The sequence below is a fragment of the Copidosoma floridanum genome, unplaced genomic scaffold, assembly GCF_036245765.1.
Source record: "Copidosoma floridanum isolate Cflo_tuat_1 unplaced genomic scaffold, Cflo_Japanese_pri ptg000001l, whole genome shotgun sequence".
Classification (NCBI taxonomy): Eukaryota; Metazoa; Arthropoda; class Insecta; order Hymenoptera; family Encyrtidae; genus Copidosoma; species Copidosoma floridanum.
In genome coordinates, this window is record NW_028321878.1 from 6,086,175 (window position 1) to 6,113,607 (window position 27,433).

At 38.4% G+C, this 27,433-nt stretch overlaps 2 protein-coding genes across 2 annotated transcripts; one reads left to right on the top strand and one right to left on the bottom strand.

Moving 5' to 3' along the window:
- Window positions 1–16,560: 16,560 nt before the first annotated feature.
- Window positions 16,561–20,156, bottom strand: Ubi-p63E (Polyubiquitin-63E). Its single transcript, XM_014359880.3, has 2 exons — window positions 20,025–20,156; window positions 16,561–19,179 (listed from the first exon to the last, which is right to left on the bottom strand). Exon 2 carries the CDS (start codon window positions 19,171–19,173, stop codon window positions 16,657–16,659), a length of 2,517 nt encoding a protein of 838 aa, XP_014215366.2. The 5' UTR covers window positions 19,174–19,179; window positions 20,025–20,156; the 3' UTR covers window positions 16,561–16,656.
- A 4,067-nt stretch (window positions 20,157–24,223) lies between these two features.
- LOC106644385 (uncharacterized) lies at window positions 24,224–27,309 on the top strand. Its single transcript, XM_014359843.2, has 2 exons — window positions 24,224–24,536; window positions 24,651–27,309. The coding sequence occupies exons 1-2, from the start codon at window positions 24,527–24,529 to the stop codon at window positions 27,170–27,172; spliced, it is 2,532 nt and encodes an 843-aa protein (XP_014215329.2). The 5' UTR covers window positions 24,224–24,526; the 3' UTR covers window positions 27,173–27,309.
- The last annotated feature ends 124 nt before the right edge of the window (window positions 27,310–27,433 follow it).

The window sequence follows — 27,433 nt, forward strand, 5'->3', positions numbered from 1 at the left end:
AACTGGGGACCGTTTGCCAATTTGAGCGGCTATACTTACACCCACGCGGAGGGAGTGGCGCTCTGTCGGGTTCACGTTCGCAGCAAGTATTCGAAAGCTCCCAAACCGAAGAAGCGTTAGCTCAAAATTGCCTCCAAAACCTCAAATTTGGGGGAATTTTCTGTTTGCGTCCATACTTCGTCCTGGCATTTATTTTACTTTTAACTGCACAAGTAAGAGCGAAGAACGTGATCGTTAAGTCGCAAAACAACTGCTCGTTCAAATTATCCAGTCCTTCGTTGATGCGACGATAAAAACCTGTGCCTCTTTAATTTTTACTCTGTCATAATAATAAAACAGATGTTACTGCCACTGCAAAAAGTGAAAAAAAAAGAAAGAATTCTTCCGAGTTAGCACTATGAGGGCAATTTCGAGCCGAGGCGTCGAAACTCCCTCGACGCGTTTCTTTCATTGATTTCAATTTATTATTTACACCACGCGTGCAGGCTCATACTAAAACGTGACTCTATATACATGACACTTGAATGAGAATTATTTGTCCCGTGAATGACGCGATGTCGTTTGTTCATTCATTCGGTTTCTCTCGATGGTGCGCTTAAGCGTATACTAAACCGTTGCAACAGCGATTGAAAAAAAAAAAAAAAGAAAGAAATGTATGCAAAAAACACGTTAATAATACGGCACGTTGGAGGGGGTATCGGAGCTACGGGTTCGTCGTTTAATTGGTGACGAGCAAACGCGACGGGAGCTATATTGTGTCGAACGACGGGCAACGCGTCCCCGGAATACGCCGATGGCGCGATTCGCTAATTCGATCATCATCGCCGTCGTCGTCCATATCTCATAACGGCCCCGTACAGCTCTCGGTCGAGTTTATGCATCATTTTTTTTTCCCCTTTGGTGTCTCGTTATTCAGCGATTACTCGTATCTACTCGATGAAACTTGATTGGTATATAAGCGCGTGTACTGCGTGCGGTCGCCCGATACGGCATGTATGTAACGTATATACGTGCGGCACAACGACGCGTCGAATGGAGAAACTTTACACGACGACGACACCTACTCTCCTTTTTCGCTGATGGCCAACGTATTTCGATTTAACGCCAGTATACCCACTTGCGTATACATTTCGTTGAAAGAAAAAGTTTCAATCGCGTGAAAAGGTCCCCGCTGCTGTACAGTTTACGGGTAATTAGTTAATTTTCAATTTGAATGTAAAAGGAGAAGAGGAAAGGGAATCGGCACCATTCACGGCTGCAGCATCAGTCGAGGACTGCTATACTCGGCAATTAAAAAGCAAAAGGGAGAACCTTAACGCTCGAGCGAGAAAAAGAGATACTTAACCGAGTTGCACCCGTACAGCCGTGTGTAGGTAAAATTAGTATTATACCTACACACGGCGGTCATTCTCGATTTTTTTCAATCGACTACCGTAAATGACTGAAGTGTGGCTGGTGGTATAACCTATGTACTCCCTTCAATTGGAATCAGCAAAGCGAGCGACGTCTCTTTTGAAAAATCACAATGATGTATTTAAAATATGGAAGGCCCGCCACCACCCAAATCGGCCGATCGATCATCGTTTCTCGCTGAAACGGAAGTTAATTTGCGATCGGCTCGTCGGTGAGCTTCTCGAGCCATATGTATATGCACACGGGAGAAAAAAGGAAGCAAGTGCCCCGGTACGTTCGCGATAAATTCGCTTCATCGAGGAATTTCTTTCAACGAGTTTTTTTTTTTTCCTCAAGTGCGCTCGACGCTACATTCTATAGAGGCACGACCGCGCGGACATTGACGGATGGCGGGGCACCGAGTGTTGTGTGTGCGCTTGGATTGTCATAGAGAGAGAGCGAACATTGTGTAACAACGGAATGGATGGTATGCATCCATTGCAAAATAGTCGCGTAGGTGTATTATGGAACATCGTTCTCGAAATCGGACCAAGTGGAAAGTCCATTGCAACTAAACAAAGGGTGCATTGTTCTGCCAAAATTTGGTTAATTTACAAGGATGGTGGTGGTGGTGGTGGTTCTCCCTCGAGTTAATGAAACTCCATGAAAAAAATTTGCTTCCACCCAGCTGAAAATCTTTTTTTTTCATCCAACAAAGGCTCGCGTGAATTTGAAGTTCGAATCGATGCTTAGCTGCTGCTCGAGCGCCACCAATTTACTGTCCATCTAAAACTCTCCCTTCGTTTGCCTATACTCGTTTATTTGCGCTCCCAAGCACTTCTTTCCGTTCGATTTCTCGTGCTAAAGGAAAAACACGCCAAGTTAGTAGTTGCATCTTATGCATGGAAAAAAGCTCAAAGGAAAACAAACGGTATCTCATCCCTGATCTTCAGTCTCGTTTATTCGTCGTCGCATTCGCTACATTAGACAATCCTTTTTTTTTTTTTTTTTTTCTTGTACAATCGATGTAAGTCAACAAAAAACACTAAGACGGTTGAATGATTGATCTACATGACGAAATACTTGTACAAATACAGACACATGTTGATCATCGACTTATACCGTAAAAATGTTGATTTAAAAAAATTTTTTGTTCCTCACTACTATCAAAATATTGCTCAGACAGCGGGTAAAGAACCACCCGGAGTATAATGCACGCGCAGCTGATAAAGGAAAAAAGGCACCACCCGACAGAGCCACAAAGAGCTACGAAGGCTTTGCTCCCTTTTTTCCACGTCTGTTTCTTTCAGTTTTCTTTTTTTTTTCCCTATCCCCCTTTTTTTTTTCTCGACTCGCAGTGGGCTCCGGTTGACGTTTGTAAGAACGCCCGCGGTCTGCCGTGTGTTTACCGTGTGACGCATGCTCGCGCGCGTGCACGTACATATGTGTGTGCGTGATAAGAAGTGAGCACGCGTACGTGACGGGATTTGTTTTCGCAAAGTTGTAAATGCACCAGAGTGTGGACGCTTATTCATTTCAAATGCCAGGAGTGCACCGGCGCTTTGTTAACTTGGTTACTGCACCAAACGGAAATAGTAGATGGTATGAGTTTTTCTTTTTTTTCTTATACTTTTCGATAAGCTAATGATGGTGATTACTTACATCTTTGGAGCGGATGATGGAGCCACTTTGGTGAACGATAGTTTTATCGATCGATCTCTCTATCTTTATCCAGGCGGTAACGAAATGGCAAAAGAAGCGCACAAAGGGGGGACCATAAATCAGCGACGGAGGCTCTAACGAGCTCTCGCGTACACACGTATCCCTGCGCCATTATGGGTGCACGTTGATAAGAAACACTTGCACGCGCGTTCACAGAAAAAAAAGAGGTTACCACTTTTATTTTTTGCTTCTTTTATTTTTTTTTTTAATGACAACTTTTAATTGAAAGCCAGATTTACTCGGCTTGATACTCTCAGAGAGCGACGAGTCAGCAAATAGACAACTCAAGTACCAACTTTTTAAACTAACACCTATACATATATATGTATAAAAAAGCTTTTTCCTCTTATTTTTTGTACATCCGTGGGCTTTTTTTTCAATTTTTCCAAGTTTTTACCATCATCAAGTACTTTTCGTCCTCATAGTTTTCGTTTACTCTTTTGGAACACACACATATGTGTGCCATTAATACACACATCACACGATATGATATTTCAAGGTTGGCGTATAATAATACGAGAAAAATAACATTACGAACAGCAGTAATCTTCGTCATCCTTCGAATTTACGGAGAAAAGCGCCGATAACCCATCTCTTCGCGAGTGTGGTCTTTGATTGTAACGTATACGTGCACTTGTACACCATATAATCCGCATCTCTCGACGAAATCGCGCTTAAATCACCGTGACAATGCTCGCACATCTTTTTATTGCACGCGTGTATAGGTATACAGTATACATAATATATGATACGCCCCTGATGCGTACGCGTACCATTTACAAACACGTGTTTAACGCGTGTAAATGCAAGCGGCGATCGTATCAAAGTTGTATCTTTCTCCGACGCTCGTGTACACATTTTTGTTTCTCTTTTCTTTCGTTTGCCCTCCGTGCCTGTACCGCGCAAATCATTTTTTCATGCTTACAATCCTTTGAGCGCGGTCGAATTTTTGCACAGCCGAAACGCTTGACTGATCGCGTGGCGAATTGTGTCGTTGCTTTTTTATTTATTTGTTTTTTTTGTTTTTATTTTTAATTATTGTAAAGTGCATGAAATCGGAAGAATATATAACCATCAAGTATACGTACGTTACTTTGTGCATACGTGTTTTGCTTCGAATTTTTGTGAAAGCTTTTTTTACTCAACACATACAATTGAGCAAACAATAGCAATAAAGTTGTTTGCATCGTTTGAGAAAATTTTTTTGTGCATACACATTTGCGTAAGTGCAACGTGCACTAATGATACAACGAAGCATTTCTACGAGTAGATAACACGAAAATAAGGCTTATAAACACGTCGATAAACGCGGCCAGCCATCGGAGCACCGCATAATCATCAATATCGTGAATATTGCGGCAAATGTGGGAAAAAGCCACTTTATGTAAATCCACGTCTCTTTATTCCCTGTACCAACGTGATTACAAGCATATATGTATGTATTATATTGTAACATCGTTTATTTGTGGTTTCGTCTCATTTCCTGCGATGTGGCCATTCGACGGGTTCCTCGAGCCCGAGAAAAGAAAAAAAGGGTAAAAAATCACCGCGCTATCTCCATTGAAATAAAGAAGCATAGCAAGAAAGCGCCGAAAATAAAAAGACCTTTAACTGGGGCTTCCGCGGGTGTGCTTGCATATACGTGCCCAAGAACGAGGGAAGGAAGGAAGATAAGTCCTTTCGAGGTATAACTACACGTGCACTTAAACTCGTGGCTCGATCGTTTTACGAGGAGAGGAAGTACACCCTCTCTCCCATACATATACGCGCGTATTGCGCATTGCGCCTCGACAACAACAAAGTATAAAAAAAGAAGAAAAAAAAGATACCTCGTGGCCGAGATTCCCTTTGCATCCCCCCAGCCCCCGTGTGTGGTTTTCTCTTCCTCCGTCTCCCTTTGGAAGAATAAAAAGGAGATTGTAAAGTCCGTAGGTGTTTTTGGGGCGAAGAAAGTGCAGACGCTACGCAGATAAGGCGAATCCGAGCTCTCGCGGTCTCCTGCGTATAATGTTGCCGCTGCTGCGGTACAACGCGCGGTTTCGTGGATTTACTCGTGAGAGCTCTGGGTAATTCTCGGACGTTGTGAAACGGTGATTTTCAAAATTAACGATATATATTGATTGTAAAGCTTAAAGATGTGGCATATGCGTTTGATGGATGAATCACTTAATTTTACCATCACCCAAGGAAAAATCCAAGTTTATTTATTGCAACTTGTTTTACAAAGTACATATCATTACGTACGAGTTAATTGTTAAAGTGCTCCATTGTTTTCAAAAAACCTTGCACTTGTGTTTCAACGCATTTCGTTGTGAGATCTCAGTCGTGTCATTTTTTCACTACATCGAATTGAACGGCAAAAGTTACCTAAAGGTTTTTTAGCTTTTCTCGTTATAAGAATACAGAATTAAAAATGTTGTTAAGAATCATAGAAATTACTACGTATGTCCTACTTTTTTGTTTCTAAACATGAACGCCGTAACATTACGTAATATAAATTTTTGTTAAAATATTTCAGTAAATACATACAAACATCAAAATAGAACAATACATAGAATATCCAGCAGCTATGATAATTGCAATATTCATCGTCGGGTTGTCCTCCTCGTTCTCTGATTTTTCTCGAAGCAACGGCACGTCACTCTTCAAACGACTTTGTAATAAAGACCAAATCCCAGACTCGTGAATTCTACGGATGATTTCCACAAATCTCTCGTAGTATGGAAAACCGTCTTCAAATAGGGAAAAAAAACTTTTGCACATCAAAGGAGGATGTGCTACCTTCGTCGGGACTGTTCCATCCGAGTTGCGATTGGTCTGCATTACATAATTTGCTACTCTTAGAGTTGTGATGCATATGCGGTTTTTATCCTTCGAAAGTGCTTTGATGCACCAGTAGCGACTTTTGGTATCGTTTACTCTTTTGAGAATGATCTCCAGCTGTTTTTTAGTGAATTTGAAAAATACTCCTTTCTTCGGTCGGCCTTTGAGATGAAAAGTGCAGTTTGATAAGGTGACACTTCCTGCGTAATTTTTAACGCAAACACGTCCAACCAATTACTCTGAATTACACGTGCCAGCGTGAAATTTTGAATGCACAATAATGCACACATAATAATCTTACACATATTTTACACTTCAAAAAAATGTGCGTATATAAATATCCTGTAAGAAATTAATGTTAGTAGTTATTTTTCATTGTAGTAACACTTTATTAGCACTAAAATTTTTCTTACATTCCACTCGTAATGAGTAAACATACTTTTTCGTTGGGAATAAATAATACTGATAGTTTTTGTTTGCTAATTTTTTGAAACTCCGATATTCTTCATTGCGTTTCTGTGCACCAATAATTTTTTATGTTTCACCTAAACTTTTAATATTTAAACATTTTTTTATGTTTTTCCTTGCTGTGGATACCAGATAACATCAGTTGTTTACCTCCATAGAAACTGCTACGCTTTGTATCGGTACTTGATATTAGACATGTTCCACTTTAACATCACATACGTTTAACAAGCTTTTTCTTCCAATAAACAATTTTTTGTATGATATTTATTTTACTTCATATTTCACTTTGAACAACTCCAATGTCGTACTATTTCAATAATTGATGTGAGTTTTAAACTGCACATATAAGTTTGCAATACATTAAATCCCATACATAACTACAAAAAAAAAAAACGAAATAAAAAGTTATCTTTGATTAGAACTAACATTTCTCGTCACAAAAAACATTCTGTCTCTTTTGTAACTAAAATTAAAAGCCCTATTTTTAGAATTTTTACTTTTTTTCTCATGTCGTTCGCTATCAAAAAAATAAAGATTTTTTTCATTGTACCAAGTCCTCACACGCCAAAATATTTATCATTTATAAAGTATACATTCAATCATAAACGTGAGAATCGCTACTAAATACCCAACAGCTGTGACTATGGCAATGTTGATTGCTATGTCGTCAATTTCATCGTCTAAATTTTCTCGAAGCAACGGCACGTTGTTCTGAAAACGATTTTGTAACAAACGCCAAATTCCAGACTCTCGAACTCTGCGTATAATTTCCACAAATCTCTCGTAATAGGGAAAGCCGTCTTCGAATAGGGAAAAAAAACTTTTGCACGTCAAAGGAGGATGTGCTACCTTCATCGCGACTGTTCCATCCGAGTTGCGGTTGGTCTGCATTACGTAATTGGCCATTCTCGTAGGCGTAATGCAAATGTGATTTTTGTCTTTTATCAGCATTTTTACACACCAATCGGTACTATTGTTTTTTTCTATTGTTTTCGTGATGAGCTCACGCTGTTCTCTCGTAAATCTAAAGAACAATTCTTCAATTGGTCTGGTAACCGTGTGCATCGTCAACCCTGATTTTACCAAATCTTCGTAGCTATTGAAAGAAACTTCATCTTGATTCATCCCCATCGCCATTATGTCATAATAAAAGCCAGAGGTGATCAATATCGACAAAATTACAACGACAAAGTAGATGATTCTGTTGCCCAAGCTTTTTGGCCTGTACTCCACTGATTGCAACAATATGAGTTGAATCAGTTGGAAGGACTCGTTGTGCTCGTCCTTTATTTTAAAAAGTCGCCGTGCGTAGATGATACATGCAATTATAAAGGGAGTAAGTATGACGTAAAGAAATAATTGTAGAGGTACTTCAAAGCGAGACAGAGGCAAAATCGGGACAATCGCTATGTAGGAGCGACAGTCGTCTTCTGAGTGTGCTATCAATTTCCCCACGGCCAAATCCTCGGGCACGTTTCTCAAGAAAAAATTGGTGTTGATTTCTTTTAAGTACTTTTTAGCTGCTGCTCTGGTTGTACTAACATTTGTGAGCTCCTTTGCCCACAAGATGTTGAAGTTCATAAAATTTAAAGTAAATTCAAAGTAGACGTAATCTGGTCCAGTGACGGATGGAGTTGTTTCAGTACTAGTTTTGCTAACGTAAAGATCTGGAGGTAAATCAAAGTACGTCAATTTTATAGGATATTTATTCACATTTTTTAATTTATCAGGAAAGAGTTGGGAATTGTTCCTCAAAAGCTCTTGTTTGGATGTAAAATTGTAAAATGGATTGTAATTGTATATGACAGGGGACGATTTTTTGGGCCCACCCTTTCTCATGTCCACGGCAATGGCAGAAATATCTAGGAATTTATTGGACCAGGCGTGTCTGAGAATCGACTCCACAGTTTTTGTCACCACGTGATCCTGACGCCTTTGAAACAACACGACCAAACATTTGGGCCTCACGTGGTATCGAGACGATTTGGCGACAAAATCAATCGTTTTCATGGTTTCGATGGATTTATGGAAAAAAATAATGTTCAGCATCGAGTGCACGGAAACGTTGCGATATTTTGTCTCATCTGCACTTTTCAAGTCGATTACTGTGCTCGTGAATTCCTGAGCCAACTTTCGGGTGATCAAAGCCACTTGTTGGGCATTTCTTCGGTTGGCCTTGGAGATGAAAAGTGCAGTTTGATAAGGTGACACTTCCTGCGTAATTTTTAACGCAAACACGTCCAACCAATTACTCTGAATTACACGTGCCAGTATGAAATTTTGAATGCACAATAGTACGATAACAGGGCTCACTTTGGCCAGATTCATATTTGTACCGCTAGGACAGATTTTTTTATGCTTTCTTTGCCAAACTAAAAGCTTGACGCATTAAATTAAGACTGAAAAGTGTATTTTTTGAAATTACGCCTCTTTCCTGTGAAAAATATTGTATGGATGGCAATCTCCCTTTTTTTTAACGTCAATTCGTATTTTGATTGACGTACGAGATAACTTGTTTTTGTACCATTTCATGTACATACACTGCATAGTTGTAAATAAGTAATCGTTTTTGCTAGCGTTCATGCGAATAATTACGCAAAAACTGTGAAACCCAACGTAACACGACACGGGCATTTCCGTACATTTAAATAACCATTGATTACACCAATTATATTCAACGAAAGCAACGACTCTGCATCGCTGCAACGTCAATACCCACAATATTTCTTCCAATTTGAACGAAACAAACAGAACGAAAAAAAAAACACCAGTAGAGAGCAACAATATCGTGTGTACCCACGTTTCTGATGCACACAACGGAAAGGAAAAAAAAAAACGGCCAAACAAACATCGCACAAAGAAGAAAAAAAAAAAGCGCGCGCGACGCGATCGATAGCTCTCGATGTGTTTGCACCGATAAATCAATGCGCTGAAATGCAAATGGTGAAAAAAAAGGCAGCACCGACCACGGGTCAAATCTCGGCTGAGCCTTTTTTTTTCCCTCCGCAGCTGCAGGTCCACTGCACAGAGTTATCGGAGCTCTTTTCCACTGACGCGCGGACGTGGGGGGGGGGGATTAAAGCCTCAACGTGGTCGGCCCGACATTAGAGAGATATTGATTCGGATTGAAAAAAAAAAAAAAAAAATTCGCGTCTCTCTGCGTGTACATATTCGCGAGCGCATGGGCGTCGTAAATAGCGAAAACAGGATTCGGCTACGTATAATGTGCGTATACTCTGCAGCGCAAGCTGCGTGGGACTTTACGTGCCGGTAATATTTCCTTCGAGGCCAAAAACACGGATACGTCCGACTCTTTTACTTTTTAAGCTCATATACGTGTACATGTATATTTTAGGGGACTTTAACGCACTCGTCGGCCGTTTTGTTTTTGTTGTTGCACGACCAACATTGGAAACAATTACCAAGCCGTTTAAACTCGAAAGGCGCATCTCAAATTTTTTCCCTCCTTGACAAAATATGCAGCTCCACTTTGTTTGTTGATCAAAAGAGTTAATACCCGACTCATTTGAAAAAAAAATAAAAAAACTTCCCCCTCGAACTTTCCAACGGAGGCGCAAATGCAAACGAAAAAAGCAAATCACTACAATGCCGAGCTAATCATTCCTCTCGGCTGCAGCTCGAGGCAATTAGCGACATCAAACAACACTCACGATGTGCATCGCGAGCGCTGATCGGAGCCAATTAATTTTCTCCTCCCCCAAAGGGCGGCCGGTGCATATACACATCATTTAGGCGCGTATACACGCGAGCGTGCCATTGTTTTCACGCGTAACACGCCAAGAGACAGGGGCAGGGAGAATGAAAAAAAAGGAGGGGAAAAAAAACGAGCTTTTGCGCACTCGTTTAATGGCCTATACACGTGTACGTATATGTGGGGGGAGTATATAGGTATACGTATGGATCTCGCTAATTCAGCGCGAAAAAAGAGAAACAAAAGGCAGGTGCGCTATGAAAAGAACCGTGTGGTAACACATCGTCGCAACATTACACCAACCGACGTTTTGGTTTTTTTTTTTTTTTTTTTTTTTCTTTTTTTTTACGGTCCCAAGTGCTGTTTGCACAGGCGCGACTTTTTCACATGCCGCGTGTACACCGAGCAATACAGACGAGGTCTCTTTCTTTCTCCGTTCCGGGGGCATCTTCTTCTTCATAGCGGTTTTTCGAGACCAGAAGTACATATCAATATACATAGTACGCAAGAACAAAAAGGTATATAGGGTGGGACGCGTTTTTACTATAATCGCGCACCCGCGCAATTCCAACAATACCTAACGAAGGGGAGAAACCGGATCTGTTGCGATTCGGGGCGAAAAAAGAAGGCGTCATCGTCCAACGCATGAACAAACATGATGTACGTCGAGAAGCTGTGCGAGCGATATGTTATTCAGGGAAAAAGGAAGGTTTACTCACCAGTGACGAAAACAACGAGGCCGGCGAGGACGAGGATCCAGGTGGCGAGTCGTCTGTCCGGCGACTTCATATCGTAGGCCGCTCGCATCGTTAATTGCAAAGAGAACAAAAAAAAAGGTACAGACTCGAGCCCAGCGCACGCTATCCTTGCCGGTAATCAAGGAGAGGAGGAGCCCAGCCGCATTTCTATACCAGCACTGTCTATCGCTCCGGGGAAACGGTATATACTAGTTACATTGGCCCGAGAGAGTCACTGAACCATCGAATATGCACGTGTTGCGAAAAACAAAAAAATTATCCAAAAGATATGTAGCGGATGATGTTGCAGTTGTTATATTGTGGTTGCTGTGAAGTGCGTATGTATGCATGTACACCGGGCCACTGGGCCTGTAGCACGTGGATGATGGTTGCACCGGCGGCGCGTCACCGTACGCCCGCAAATTCCAAGCTCAAACAATTTATACGTAGCCAAGTATCTATATTGCTACTCTCGCCTTCCGCATATGCGCTCATTGTCGCTAGCCGATTCTTTTCTTCATTTATGTTTTTTCATCCGTCTTCTTTTTTTTTCGTCGGGCTCACTCCTGCACAGGCACGTCTAATCGCCCTCTGCGGCGCTGGAAAAGTTAAGTACACATGTCAGACCGATTTTCGAGCGAGAGCGCTTTATTATTTTTGCTTAGACGGCAGGTCTCGAGACAGCTTAGCTTCGTCGGCTGTATGTTTGTATAGGCGCGTTGGCAAATTTGTCTCTCACGCTTTGGGGACCAAAATTCCGGCAATCGAGAGATCGCGAAGGAAAAAATCGGCAAATTACCGATCTCTTGCCGATCCGTTTGGCTTAAAAGCCATGCACCGTATATCCCCGGCAAATCGGAGCTTTGTCATCCGATCGATCGCGCGTGCCCCAAAAGCCGGTTGACGGTGGGTATATGTGTATCGTAGCCGTGCGTGCAGACAAAATCGCGGGGACCGCTGCGTATGGCGGCCAGTCGCGAGCAAGACTGATTCGGAACGAGCGAGCATTCGAGCGGTCCCCGAGAGCTCGCGGCTGAGCCCCCCCGTGTATATAGTAAGTATACACACACACACACACACATATATATATATATACCCGATAAGTCTATCATGTATATATACACCTATACCAACGTGCAGAGTATTTACAAGAGAGCGAAAGAGGAGCCCTACGCTACCACTGTGTGTGTGTGTATACTACGCGAGGAGTGTATGTAGAGCCAAAGGCGAGCATAAAGCAGAGGAGAGGACCCCGCGGGTGTCATTGTGGTGGTGGTGTACAGCTATCGCTCACATGTAAATAGATACATACCCATTATATGTATAGGTACTCACCACTTACCACTTACTTGGTATACTCTCTTTTCTCGCCTACTTACTCTCTGCATACGTAGATAGTCTTCCTCGCGACAGCCGTCGACGTGTTTTCGTTTTCGTCGATCGGTATACCGGTCGACGGGCTCGTGCACCCGAGGAAGGATACGGGCTTTGCGGTCGCAATATCTATCCTTTCCGAGTGCCAATTTTTTTTTTCATCAGTCCTCTATTTGGTTTCATCGAGTGTACCGGCAAACTATTCCTTCTTCTCTCAACTCAATGGGATTCGTAAGGGTGTTTTTTTTTTTTTTTTTTTTTTTTTTTTTTTTTTTTTTTTTACCGTGGAGTTGTCAATACATCCAAAGGGAGAATGATATTTTAAATGGAAAAGGCGAGATTTTCATGTCAAAATCACAGTACAGTTGAATAAACTTTTATGTACGTTAAAGTACATATTATGCGAGCCCTCCAACCACGAATAAAATTTTTATCGTGGGAGGTTCAAAGAGTCGGCACGTGGAGCAAGGAAAACAATTCAAAAGCCCTACGCGACACGTGAGAGCTATAGTTGTGCAAAAAAAATGTGAGGATTCTAAAAGTGACAAAAGTTTCATTTCCGTGTGGTGAAAAATAGTTGCTTCCAACTTTCTCTCGCGACCGTATTTCCGGATCCTCGACGAAGCCGGCGAGTGCACGCTGTTGATAAGCCCTCCAACGCATAACAGAAAATTTCAGTTTTCCCTTTCGTCCCTTTTTTTTACACTTGCATTTAGTACGTGTGTATAAATTGTTAGAATATATGTATAGAATTGTGTTCCATTGTTTTCTTTTAGTATAAGTAGAATATATACAACGAGCAAGGAGAAAAACCATATGATGATTGAAGTGGCAGAGTGGTTCTGGTAGCCAACCAAGTTCCATTACCCCCGAATTTCACCATTGGGGTTTTTTTTTTTTGTTTTTTTCGGGTACCTCTACGATATTTTTTTCTTTTTCCATCAACGGCGGTGAAGGTGTCGGCTCCTATTTTTCATGGATTAATGTTTACCATAAAAATCGAGAAGAACAAAAATGATTATTGATTACACTGTGCAATCAATGCAGGGAGACAAAAAAAGGTTGCCTCGAGGAGATGATGGCTAAATTCTTTCGAGCAACTGTTGTTCGTGTATACTCCAATAATCACGCGATTTAGAGTCACTCATGATTAGGTGATGGTGATCCGAGACCATCTGAAACAATGTAATGAGCATTAAAATTAGCAATTCAAATGCACGTGATTGTAATTACAATATCGTAAACGGCGAAAAATAAAAAAGTCGCGGTTCGAGCGGGCAGAGTATGCACACACATACAATTATTATATGTAAACCTGCAGGGCAATCCCGTCGCATATGTAGTAGTCCTTGTCATGTGCACGCATCAGGTATATAATGCAATACAGTCGATGACAGGACAGATGTGAATTTAGAGCAAACGAGCCTCTCCCCCTTCGATGCACTGTAGCGCAAAGCTTCGGGCGGGATATTCGCCAAATCGCGAGTAATGGCGAAGCGACGCGTCCGGAAAAAGCTCCGTCCGGGGAATCACTGTTGCCCCCTTTTTTCAATCTTTTTCACGATACATTTGTCACATGCTCACGATGAATTATCAAGAGGATGTGAACGTACACTTCCTACGATACCATATAAAAACAAACAAAATAACTAACAACAATAATCATAGGTGTAAGGAGCGCGAAAAAAGCTAGTGCTATATGCGAAATGGTGTTAAAACCACAAGAACAACGGATGGATGATACTATACGTGCACGGTCGTACAGCGTGTAATCATCGACAAGTCGACAAGAGCCGCGAGGAGCGAGTTCGAGAGCGAAAACAATCAAACAATTGCTGGCATTGGTGCTAAATCGTTAGTTATAGCGATTATCGAAGAAGAGAGAAAGCGGAAAAACTCTCGCGCGTGATAAGTAAGTACATATCGAGGACGAATGAGCTCGCGAGAGCACACTATGTGTATTTGTAATGTGCATTTGTGACGTATGTACTATATGATCGAAAAGTACTTTGAGAGTATCCATCTCCGTCTGCTGGATGATGGGGGCATTGTTTGTATTAAATGGACCAGTCGGGCCTTAATGACGCTAATTTATAAAACGGATCGGCGTGCACTTACGTCAATCAGTACATATGAACCAATTTATGTTGCACAAAACACATTGTAGGTATAAGGTAAAAGCACCAGTACGTGAACACTTTTTCCAGAAAGTCTTTGTTTTCTCATTTTTATTGAATTTCTGATTTGCATAACAACAAAACAGTCATTGCGCCAGTAAGTTTATATTTTTTCCTTTAAAAAAAAAAACAAAAAAGTTTTTCTAGGTCATGTGTACAATTAATAAATTAATTTTAAAGTTTTTTTACCAATGACCCAGTAGATGAACAGCGTGTTCAGGTATTGGTACCGATACGTATTTTTGACCGAGTACTTGAACATCCCATGTTAATTAAATGGGAGAGAGGTTATGTTAGCTGTCTTCTACTGATTTCTATTTTTATTATGTATTGCAAATAACCAAATCGAAAAATTTCTTTCTAATTTCGTTGGTGACATATTATGAAAACTATAACGACTGGCTTGACATACTATTATTATTGATTAACAGTGATTTCAATCATTTTTATGTGTTCGAGTACTGGGTATAGGTAAAACATAATGGTACCAGTACCTGAACAGTCTCACAAGCCACCTCATACAAGTTGCACAAATAAATAATTTTTTTCTCGTTGAGTATAAAGACTTACTGAAATATAAATTTTGTTTTATCTAAAGAACGATCAAAGGATATCAGAAACATTTTTTTTTTTTATCCACTTAAATTGAAAATAGTTTATTCAAGCTGTTCAATCTACTGGTGCAATTTTAGGAAGTGTTCACGTACTGGTGCTTTTACCTTACCTGATTTCGATGACTGCGGGCGTTTGACTTATTGATGCGTATACGCATATGTCTGTCTCCTGTCTCTCTGATAGTGGCCGGAATTTATAATCGGCGCCACTTGGCTCGACTGTCAGATTTACGTGAGAATCAGCTTTAGATGTATTTGAAGTTGTACTTTAATTTGTGCTGTGCAGATCGAACGAGACTTTTGTACCGCACGTAATCATCTATGATGATTTTATTTTTATTTGCTCTTAATTGATGATTTGATAAAGGAATTTTTTATTTATTATGCAGTTGACTTCATTAAGAATGAAGCTTTTATGAAATTTGCCTACTAAAAAGAGAGGGTGGCGCCATCACGTATGACTTTATGATGATACCCTTAAAGCATATCATCATAAGATAATACCCGCAGTCAATAGCCGCTGTAGGTATGTGTCTCAGTCGATAACATCCGATTTCGATCCAGTCGATAAAATTCAAGTATATGTATATAATTGAATTGTATGTCAAACATAGAGATAATTCATATTATCTCTATGATATCAAAGCAATAAAACGTCCGTAGGGTGTCCGAGACTCGGACTCGGACTCCGAGTCGTCGACTATAGCCAATTTTTTTCGGTGGACGATGAAAAGCTCTCAACTAATGTGTCTATGTCATTTTAAAGGGCAAAATCTGAGTTGTGCTTTTCTTCGCCATATGAAACAAAAACGTCAGTAGGGTTTAGGAGCGACGAGAAAAATTGCACGCTAGATGGCGTTGATTGAAATACATACAAAATTAGCCAAGGCCACACCGATGATTCGATAAATTGCTCGATCACGTGCGATGCAAAAAAACCATATGGAAAAAATGTGAGGATATTATTGCTGTTTTAACTATGTCCAGCACAACCCAAAATTATACTTTCTGGTGACGATTGCGGAAAACACCCTTGGTGTTTACGCATAAGCACTAGCTCATATAATAAGCTTAAATAATTAGAAAAAAAAGTTAATCCAACTTGACAAATTACCTATAAGCTTCTCTTACGCGACAGTCAAAGACAAAGTTTCCTACAAAATAATCAAATCAACTATTTATTGGCAATTTTATCAGTATAAACCAGACTCCATGTATTATCTGGATTCGTTTTTCAAAATACATAGATTTTTCTTTTCATGCTACAAAAGTTAAGAGTTTGTTTGCAACACAAATTTAAAGAGTATTACATTTGTTGCTTTAAAAACGTCGAAATTTTCAATGCTTTTGTAACATAAGCTTTATTTTTATAAGAAATTGAAGAAAATTTTATATTTTCAAGTTTATAATGTAGAAAAATGCTATCAAATAATAATATTCTTTGCTATACGTTACTTAACTACGAATTAATTTTTGACTAACTATTTCTTAATATTGATAAATCGATAGATGATGGGATATGAAATAAACAGGGCATGATGTACATTCGTTAACAAAAAAGATTTATTCATTTTTATTCCGAGAACTTACAAATAAAATTTTGACTTATTAATAAGAGATCAATGCTTAAACCGGAATTAGAATTGACCACCTCGAAGTCGTAAAACTAAATGAAGTGTGGACTCTTTTTGAATATTGTAGTCTGAAAGTGTGCGACCATCTTCGAGCTGCTTGCCAGCAAAAATCAGTCGTTGTTGGTCTGGAGGAATTCCTTCTTTATCCTGGATTTTAGCCTTGACGTTTTCAATTGTGTCAGAAGCCTCGACTTCTAAGGTGATAGTTTTACCGGTAAGAGTTTTTACAAAAATTTGCATGCCTCCTCGGAGACGCAAGACCAAATGGAGAGTTGACTCTTTCTGAATGTTGTAGTCCGACAGTGTACGGCCATCTTCGAGCTGTTTACCAGCGAAAATTAAACGCTGCTGATCTGGAGGTATGCCTTCTTTGTCTTGAATTTTAGCCTTCACGTTTTCAATCGTATCTGAGGCCTCGACTTCTAGGGTTATTGTTTTGCCAGTTAGAGTTTTAACGAAGATCTGCATACCACCACGAAGTCGGAGTACAAGATGCAGAGTAGACTCCTTCTGAATGTTATAATCAGACAGAGTACGCCCATCCTCGAGCTGCTTACCAGCGAAAATCAAACGCTGCTGATCAGGTGGGATACCTTCTTTGTCTTGAATTTTGGCCTTCACATTTTCAATTGTATCGGAAGCTTCAACCTCAAGTGTGATGGTTTTTCCAGTGAGAGTCTTGACAAAGATCTGCATGCCTCCTCGAAGACGCAATACGAGATGTAGGGTAGACTCTTTTTGAATGTTGTAGTCCGACAATGTACGTCCATCTTCGAGTTGCTTGCCAGCAAAAATCAAACGTTGCTGATCTGGAGGGATACCCTCTTTGTCCTGGATTTTTGCTTTGACATTTTCAATCGTGTCTGAGGCTTCGACTTCTAGCGTGATCGTCTTTCCAGTGAGAGTCTTGACAAAAATTTGCATGCCTCCTCGGAGACGCAAGACCAAATGAAGGGTAGACTCCTTTTGAATGTTGTAGTCGGACAGTGTACGGCCATCTTCAAGCTGCTTGCCAGCGAAAATCAAACGTTGCTGATCTGGAGGGATACCCTCTTTGTCCTGGATTTTTGCTTTGACATTTTCAATTGTATCGGAAGCTTCCACCTCTAAGGTGATCGTCTTTCCAGTGAGAGTCTTGACAAAGATCTGCATGCCTCCTCGAAGACGCAAGACCAAGTGAAGGGTGGATTCCTTCTGAATGTTATAGTCGGACAGTGTACGGCCATCCTCAAGCTGCTTGCCAGCGAAAATCAAACGTTGCTGATCTGGAGGGATACCCTCTTTGTCCTGGATTTTTGCTTTGACATTTTCAATTGTGTCAGAGGCCTCAACTTCCAGTGTGATGGTTTTGCCAGTAAGAGTTTTTACAAAGATTTGCATACCACCACGAAGTCGGAGTACAAGATGGAGTGTAGACTCTTTTTGAATATTATAGTCTGAAAGTGTACGCCCATCTTCGAGCTGTTTACCAGCGAAAATCAAACGCTGCTGATCGGGAGGGATACCTTCTTTATCCTGAATTTTAGCTTTGACATTCTCAATCGTGTCGGAGGCCTCGACTTCTAGAGTGATTGTTTTACCAGTAAGAGTTTTAACAAAAATTTGCATGCCTCCTCGGAGACGCAAGACCAAATGAAGGGTGGACTCCTTTTGAATGTTGTAGTCAGATAGTGTGCGCCCGTCTTCAAGCTGCTTTCCGGCAAAAATCAATCTCTGTTGATCAGGAGGAATACCTTCTTTATCTTGAATTTTGGCCTTGACGTTTTCAATTGTATCAGAGGCCTCAACTTCCAGTGTGATGGTTTTGCCAGTGAGAGTCTTAACAAAGATCTGCATACCACCACGAAGTCGGAGTACAAGATGCAGAGTAGACTCTTTCTGAATGTTATAATCAGACAAAGTACGCCCATCTTCCAGCTGTTTTCCTGCAAAGATCAAACGTTGCTGATCTGGAGGGATACCCTCTTTGTCCTGGATTTTTGCTTTGACATTTTCAATCGTGTCTGAGGCTTCGACTTCTAGCGTGATCGTCTTTCCAGTGAGAGTCTTGACAAAAATTTGCATGCCTCCTCGGAGACGCAAGACCAAATGAAGGGTAGACTCCTTTTGAATGTTGTAGTCGGACAGTGTACGGCCATCTTCAAGCTGCTTGCCAGCGAAAATCAAACGCTGCTGATCTGGGGGGATACCTTCTTTGTCTTGAATTTTAGCCTTGACGTTTTCAATTGTATCGGAAGCTTCCACCTCTAAGGTGATCGTCTTTCCAGTGAGAGTCTTGACAAAGATCTGCATGCCTCCTCGAAGACGCAAGACCAAGTGAAGGGTGGATTCCTTCTGAATGTTATAGTCGGACAGTGTACGGCCATCCTCAAGCTGCTTGCCAGCGAAAATCAAACGTTGCTGATCTGGAGGGATACCCTCTTTGTCCTGGATTTTTGCTTTGACATTTTCAATCGTGTCAGAAGCTTCCACCTCTAAGGTGATCGTCTTTCCAGTGAGGGTCTTGACAAAGATCTGCATGTTTGCCTGAAAACGATTTCATATTGTTAACACAATATCAAATTTTCGTACAATGAGAAACAAAAAAAAATAGTTTAACTCAAAATTTACAATACGCGTTAGTTAAGTAAAAAATTTTTTTCAAATATTCATGCGAGTCAATCAATATCAAAATCCAAGGCTGAGTTTGCAGCAATGTAATCAATACCGAGCGCAGTTGTCCCGTTCACTGCCTATACAAAATGGCGGACAAACTGCTACGAGCAAAAACTTTCACAGGTCAACAAAGCAAATTTCGGAAAACAATCTACGCCTCGTGGCTTACTAAAATCGTAACACTCCCTTAATGCTTGAATAAAACGAAGGTATATTTACTAATTAGGCCAATTATTAGTTTAACCTTTCAAGTATGCTCGTTAATATTCCTTTAAAAAAAGTATAAAAGTTCGTGTGAACTCCTTGCTTTTTGAAAATATTGTGTACCGTAGTATTTACTTGAAATTTAAAAAAATATTGACTACAAAGTGGGGCTACTCAATTCTTTCAAGAATAGGGGCTGACTCAACCGCGAGACGTACTGCGTCACAAATATCGATCGCGCACTGCCCAGCAACGGAACAAAGAAAATCAGCTGTTGTCACGGAAAATTCACATGATGAACTTCAAAATCATTTACACATCCCGCAACTGCGAAATAATTAAATTTTCATGGACCTACTTTTAGGCTCGACAAGAGGAAATCTCGCCCGATGCTCCTTGAGCACGGACTTACATCACGCAACAAAACGAAACCAAATTTTCAGTTGCATAACCAAAAAAAAATAAAATAAAATAATCATTATCGAGTTACAAAGAAAAAAAAAGAACCTCACCTTAGTCTATCGAAGTACAATATGCGTCAGCTACAATCTCCTCGTAATAAAGAATCGCAGTTGAATTGAAAGGCTCTCGAAGTTCACTCTTCAAAAACACAACGCTATCTGTTCGAGGAACAATCGTCACCTTGCTTATATATAGGCTTGCGTCTGCGTGTAGGGGAGACCGGGGCCGTATGGGTCTCTGGGGAATATGGGTCTTGGCTATATTTACGGAACTAGGTGACCTGAAGTTTCAATTTTTTTTTTTTGTAATACATTTGAATAAATAATAATGAATGACAATAAAAATCACATAGGTAATCAAATGAAAAAATTATTATTAAAGATTGAAATTTTCATTCCGAAAAAAAAAATTTTTAACCAAATTTATTAAGCGAAAAAAGTAGTAAAAGTTATTATTTTGGGACTTATAACTACTGATATCGATAGATGAACTCGTGTACTTAAATTTGATGCCTTTAACACATTATTTTTTGCCACTACTAACTGTTAGTAACCAATTTAAATAAAAGTGGCTTATGAGGCGGTATGGGTCAGTCTCGCGGGGCTGTATGGGTCAGCATCGAAAGCCAAGCAGACGGTAAATGACAACTGTGACATGTAGTCAAGGCAGTTTAGCTCGTTAGTTTTAATTTAGATTTAAGTTTATTTTAAGTTAATTTCAAAAGGCAGCAGGACAAAGATCAATTTATATACAAACCAAGTATGCAATTTTTATATTAATGTTTTGCATTGTAATGTTTTGCACTAAAATTTTTTTCGAGGTTATACAAACAAAATTTCGTCAAATCCATCGACAAATGTTATTCAATAATCTCAGTTTTTGTCAATATTTTCAAATTAGTTGTGATACATATTGCTTTATTTGCTCTGACAATATTTCCAGAGTTTATTATAACTCGTTATTTAAGATTAAATTTATCTGTGATCAAAGTAAAAAATTTCATGTGCAGTACGATGCTTAAAATACAGATTGTTTTTAAATTTTTATAATTATTTTGGAACTAATTTGGAATAATAAAATTTTTCAAAAAATACATCCAATTGTAGTAATTAAATAAGTCTTAACGTTTTCAATAGATTAAACAAAAAAAAATTTTACTTCATAAAAAATTACCTTGTGTAAATAAATGCACATAAATTGGTAGATTCTTCATTTAAAATACACAGGCCCATTGAGCCCCGTCGTAAGACCCATACCACCCCAGCCCTGAGGCGGTATGGGTTTTTTGAGATACTAACCTTTTATGTTTTTTTGTGAATAAATCACTTAGTTAATAATTTTTTAAGTGGGTGAACTTTGTTCCTGGGATGTTAAAGAATCGATTTAGTATTTCAGTTAATTATTTACGATTATGTTTTTCATTTCCAAGTTATGTTAAACCATTCGTGGCCCATACAGCCCCGGTCTCCCCTACGTCGCCAATTCCCATTGGTCGAGTATCTTGTCTGCTGATGACGACGTGTAGCTCCGTCAGCTTTCCGTCCCTGTTTTGCTAAGTAGTAGGTACAAGTGTAAATAAAATAAAGTCAGAATGGCAGGAAACGATCACAATATTCGTGATTCATATTTATGACGCTTGGGAAGGGAAAAAGATCGAGGGGGGAGACGATCAAGCCCGAACAACACGGTGTTCTAGAACGATCGGAAAATATTGAAAGAAAATTCAGAAAATGGTTGAATCTGCCTATACTGTGTTTAAATTTGAGATTGAGGTTTTTTTATTTAACTGCCAATGCCTATAGTAGAAGGAGAAAAATAAGTTTGCGGAAGAGGCTGACTATTGCCAATCAAAAATGAAAAGGTTTTGGAAAATTCGTCTCAAGTCATTCAGTTGTAATTTTTAACTCGCTCTCGCTCTCCCCCCGCACCCGTGTATGTAATTACTTTGTTCTTAATATTTTCTGGCAGCGAAAAGCGAGTAGGTACTTGAAAGAGAATGACTATTGTGACATCAACAGAGAATTTAAAAGAAGCAGTGATCATTCAATTTATGTGATGTATAGATATACTTGTTTACGAATAATTGATTTTTAGAACTGTAATATTAAAAATTGGATGAACATTGGAATCGGTGATTTTTTTTTGTCAAACGCCAAACAGCAGAACCAACATACAGACAACATCCTTGAGAAAAAACCAACCCACGCGCACACGCGACGAGCCTTTATTTATAAGCTGACGAGAGAAAAGCCTTTGTTTTGAAATTTATCATTGTTTCAATTTGTTTCTCAATCGCTGTCAATTTTAAGACACGAAAAAAAAAGACCGTTAAAGGGGAAAGAAGAAGTATAAATATATTTTGCATTTATGCCGACTCATTCGTCGAACTGGTTTCTTTTTCAACCATTTTGAGGTTTCCGTTATCTTGTAACGCAAATTGAATCACGCCAAATTCAATTACAAGCAACAAACATGTTTGTTCGTTCTAAAGACCGCAATCGTGCAATTCTCCAATCGCAACAGATGAATTGATTTTTTTTTTTTTTTTTTTTTCGAATGGGGTCAAACCGTGGTAAAACGCAAAATTGAACATTCGTTTTGCAAATGGAAAATTACTAGAGAAATAGTAAGGTAGTCAACTTTTATAGTAACGCAACATCGCTTCTACGAAATATATACATATATTTTGCTGTGTATAGTGTAATGTAGTGAAATAACAAATATAAAATTGATTAAAAATTTAAAATATTGTTAACTGTCAATAAACCCATTGAGATTACTTGATTATAATTACGTCTAAAAACACCCTTATTCAGATTATGTTGTTTAAAACTTTTAATTAAACAAATAAGTCAATAATTTACATACAGGCACATCAGTCTAAATATAAATATATCGATTCTACAAGCTGATGCAATCGATAAGTAGAAGTGGTAAGCGACGCTCAGGCTGTAAGAATGTAACATACAACGTAACTATAAACGTAGTAGGTTTAAGATACGCGCACACGTACTTATTAATCAACAATTTGTATCAACGTGACTAATCACAAAATCTAAACTTTTTTTAATATTTACCATCCATTTCATTGTACGTTTACTAATAGAATAATCGCTTTACAACGGACTTATTGTTTATATAAAATATAATGAAGTAGTTTCTTTTTTTTATTTATTTTTTTTTTAAGTTTTCGTCTCAACAATGGAAGGAATTATATTTTTTATATTTTTCATGCAATTCATAAAAACCTTTTTAAAAAAATATATTTTTGAGTTTTTATTGGGTACATATACATACACGACTTCAAAACTCTTAAACGAGGATAGTTGTAAAAATAGCTTCTTATGAATGATCGGAGTGGAAAATTTTCAAAAGTTATTTCGATAAACAAGTACGCATATTTATATACATGTACACAATAACGCTATCGACCGTGGCTAACGTTACTTATTAATTTATTTGTGAAGATCGAATGTATATTTTGAAAGAAACAAATCACGATAAAAATGAAATAAATCCCTTAATGTTTGGTACCCACCATTTCTCCAACGTTTTAAAAAATACTCTAATATATTCAGCAATCTAAATGTTAAAATATATATTTAAAAAACATAAATTAAAAACCAAAAGGGATCGCTAAATTCGTAGAGCATCGTTCGTGTGAGGGGCTATGATAGCTATATATTTATGTCACAGTTTCATGTATTTTCGTCAACTCGACTTATTTTCATCTGATCCAGCTGGGGTACTGCTAGAAAGTTTTCCAGATGATTTTCATGTTTTCATCTCAAAAACACACATCCTCCCTCCCTTCCGCTCCAAAAGTCAACGAACTGTCAACATATAGGCCAATGTGTAGGTATTCTGTGCAGGGATAAACTTATACCGTTGTAGTTTGAAACACGTTTGAAGTTTGAAGGCCCTGCCTCACTCTTAAAAATAAACAAACGTCGAAAGAGCCAAAACGCATTAGAAAGCACAACCTATACCACGCCTTTGCATTTGTACACGTATGGATATATATATATATATATATATATGTATGTTTATACAAGCTGCGTAATTTTGTTGTTTACATGAAAAGCGTGGTGAGTAAAGTTGTGAACGACGCCGTCAAAACTCTCTGGCCAATGGGAAACGCGTTTAAAGGAAGAACTCCGTTTCGTCGACCCATAGGAATCGAGTGGCTATATACATCGCCACGCTCGGTGCTCGCTATTGTACAACGGGCTTGAGTTTCAGTCTGGAAGACAAACTTGAAGTGTCCCGAGACCTGAACGCATCAAATTATATACGATTAAAAGAACGATTCGACCGTTGTCTAGGTCTGATAACTACTAATCTACTCTTTTTACTGTTAAATAGTGTCCGTGCTATCATTGCCCTTGGTTGTATACCACCGCGTCCGAATTATAATTTTGGCAATATGTGACGGCCACGCAGTGCTTTTTTTTTTCTCTCCCCCCCTTGACCCTTCCCCCGTTCTTAACTAACTTATTGTGAAATGTTGTTTCTCTTTAAAATGTTAGTCAAGTGAACATTATTCCGCAAAATGTCCACAGGTACGTACGCTTGTACGGGAGCTCTCTCTCTCTACAGCGAGTTACTCGCGTACGGCTCAAGTTGTACTCAAAATTGTTGAATGTTTATGAGGTATTTCTTTTTCTAATCCACAGCTCTGTACCAAAAGGACACAGCTAGTCGCCTTCGGGCCCAGCTGAGACGCAAAGCCATCAGCCTCTACTATGGGAAAAGTCCAAAGATGACTTTTGAAGATGTGGCCAAGAAAATGCAGTTGCCACAGAAGTATATTGAAAAGTGGATAAACAGATATGAAAAAACTGGTTTGCATGGTTATGTGGGTCAGAGGCAATCGGCTATTCTCTGCATTTACAAGAAGAATCCCAACATTACTCTGTCACAGTTGAGAATTTTATTGAAAAAAGTCGGGATTGTCTTGAGCAACAGTGAGTTGGGACACATTTTAAAATCTCTCAAACACATATTGACCGATCCTATGTTCAAATCTGCGAGCGAAGAGCAAATATTAAAAAAACTGGCTAAAGTAACTAAAGTGCAAGCAAAATCAGTTATCAGGATGAATCAGAAAATGAAATTGGAAAGAGATAAGGAAGATGGTGGTGGTAAAGAGCATCCTCATGCACAGGTTACAAAATCAATTTATCTAGATCATAATTACGTGTCGCATCCAGATTTATCGTATGATGAAAATGATTATTCACTTTACGATAAAGTAGACAAATTAACAAAGTACAAGACTGATCTAATGAACAAAATAGCAACAGTTTCTGACAACTTGGACAAACTGTTTGATTCAGAAGGCAAAAGAAAAGAAGAAAGCAATCATAAGGAGAAGATGAAATACAAAATTTCGCTGCTAAGGGAACAAATACTTTATTTATGTTTAGAAATGAAAGGTCCTAAATTGAGTATCGAAGAAATAACTCAAAATTTACCTCTGACGAGAACAATGGTGAGTAAATGGATAGAACAAGCTAAAAGTATCAAAAGATACGTCCATGCAAAGCACGTAAACAAGTGTTGTGGCAAGATACAGGAATCGATTGTACGCTTGGTAAAACTTAACTCAGAATTAAAAACAGAAGACATTAAAAATATTCTGCATAATGTTAATATAGATTTGTCTAATTTGAAATTGGAAAGACAACTTAATAGTGTCAAGTATATGATTAATGGGCCTGAAGATTTTATGGAAAAAGATCACGAAGAAATAATGATGCAAAAAGATGATATAGATTATTGTATCAAAGTGTTGTCTTTAAAAATAAGTTCTATTAATCTAAACAAACCAAAACGCAAAAAGTTTTGTAATATTATTGAAAAATCCAATTCACAACAGTTATCACTTCAGAGCATCATTGATTCCTTCAATTCAAATAAACATGCAAATTTATCATCTGTTAAAATTATTTCGGATCACATTTACCAAAATTCTCCGCCGATCAGTAATTTAATCAACAACGTAAAAACCGTAAGACTCACACTGCCCAAAGAATTAACCAACATGAGCAGTAATGATCCAAATGATAAATCTTCGCAGAGCTTAGAGTTATTAAATTATGAGTCTATAAATACTGAAGTTAAAAAGAGATTCAATGGTATTAATGGTAAAATAAATGGATTAAACCTTCTTCAAGCAGTTACTTTCAATGAAATGGCTATGTATGGGATAACAAGGGAAAATAATAAAGAAAAAGGTAGTCCTGTAGTTGTAGAATATAGTAACGTTTCAACACAATCAAACAATAAAATAGTAACATCTGAATGTAATGAAGACGTAAGTTTACTACAAAGTATTTCAATGATCCCTAACGATTTTTCTACACAACATAAAGGTTGTTCCGATACTAAAAAAGAACAGCAAATTCAACAACTAGAAGTAATTGAAGAAACTGTGTGTGGTATTGATTTAGACAGACATATTGTTTTTCATAAAGATGCAGTTAAAGAAAATACCTCTCCAAACTTGGGCACGCTAAAAGAATATGTATTCTGTAACAAGCAGGAACAACTCAATCATCCACAAACAAATACCAACTTATGTAATTTGGTTATTGAAGAAACCACGCTCAGTAAAAGTGTAGAAAACTTTCCAAAAGTCGTTAATGAAGAAGTGATTTCTAATGTTTCTGTAGTTGAAAAAGACAATGAAATGACATTACCATTAAATAATCAGGGAAATATTACAATGGAAAGAATCCCAGAAACTGAAAGTTTTATAGTCAATGAAACAGAATTGATAGAAGATATCAGTAAAAAAGTAACTGATAATGTTATAAGTGACACCCCTTTAGTAGAAATATCGGAAGAAGTAGAGGAAGAATCTGGAATAGGTAGTCTAATTCTTGATAACAAGATTCATGAAGATGACGAGGAAGAAGATATAATGGATGAAAATATGGTTGGCAACACGTCAGCATCATCAGATGAATATACCAGCTATAAAGAAAGAAAAAGAAAATATAGTGAAAATGATATTTTGGAATCTGATGAATCTGAATTTGAACCAATTGATGACTTATCATTCATAGGACTAGATTCAGATTCTGATACCCTTGTTAGAGAAGAGACTGATGACAGTGAGAAGGAAATAATGACTGAGTATATAGAGTGTGAAGACAATTCTGTGGTGATAAAGTATTGGTTAGCTACGTAATTTAAACTCATTCTAATAGGCTTATTAAATTTGATAGACTAATCAATACCTAATTTCTTTTAACTTAACATGACACCTAGAGAAGTTTGAAAACCTCTTAATAGATATGACCAAATTTTATCCCTAGAACAATTCATTTCCCAACTACGTTAAGTATTAAACTATGAAGAAATTATATGATTAAAAATAAAAAAATGTATATAAAATTTAAAAAGTTATAAAATATTAATAAGGTACCAAAAAAAATTTAATTTATAACAA